Source organism: Papilio polytes, unplaced genomic scaffold, assembly GCF_000836215.1.
Source record: "Papilio polytes unplaced genomic scaffold, Ppol_1.0 DF823901.1, whole genome shotgun sequence".
In the NCBI taxonomy this organism is placed as follows: domain Eukaryota; kingdom Metazoa; phylum Arthropoda; class Insecta; order Lepidoptera; family Papilionidae; genus Papilio; species Papilio polytes.
Genome location: NW_013525303.1, coordinates 1,822,068 through 1,822,708, shown reverse-complemented (window position 1 = coordinate 1,822,708; position 641 = coordinate 1,822,068). Strand labels below are relative to the sequence as shown.

Sequence of the window (641 nt, the reverse complement as noted above, 5' to 3'; positions counted from 1 at the left end):
AGCGCGCCGTACGCCTCGCCACCACCACCACCAGCACCACCATCACCACCAGCACCGCGCAGCTCCAGCAGCAGCGATAGCATTTGGAACACATACGGCATGAACTCTGAAATGTTATTAATACCAGATTAATCTTACTATCATACTAATATTATAAATGTGAAAATTTGGATGGACGGATGGATGGATGTTTGTTAGAGTTTGTAGCCTAAATGGCTGAACGGATCTCGATGAAATTTGGCATAGATGCCTAGTCTACACAATAATGTAAACTGGGCATTGATTGTATGGCCTAGTCAGCCTAACTTAGGGTAGGCCTCGAGACCCTCGATGAGGACGTATAGTGAGCTGATGATGATGATGATTGGACACTAAAAGGCGGATTTTATATTTTTTCAACTGACTGCCAGCGCTTGATAAAATTATTTTTTTTTAATTTCCAGTAAACAAAATCTAATCCAGTGATGGATATAATCGCTGGACTGGAACTATGTAAACGGTCATTAAAAAGTTTTTTCAGTACATTGTAATTTATCTGGTCCAAAAGATGGGTGTTATTAGTAGATTTGTAAGAAAACATATTTAACAAACATACCTTGTACATCGTTCTGTAAAATCTCTTGGAAAATTGGGAAGAGCGC

The 641-nt window shown here is 39.6% G+C and overlaps 1 protein-coding gene across 1 annotated transcript in view; it reads right to left on the bottom strand.

Moving 5' to 3' along the window:
* The window catches only part of LOC106102823 (exportin-2), a 13,926-nt gene that overhangs the window by 5,771 nt on the left and 7,514 nt on the right, over nucleotides 1–641 (bottom strand). Inside the window, exons 13-14 of the mRNA XM_013282408.1 lie at nucleotides 596–641; nucleotides 4–106 (exon numbers count right to left, since the gene is read on the bottom strand). Of these exons, the coding sequence (XP_013137862.1) occupies nucleotides 4–106; nucleotides 596–641 (149 nt within the window). The remainder of the gene's footprint in view (nucleotides 1–3; nucleotides 107–595) is intronic.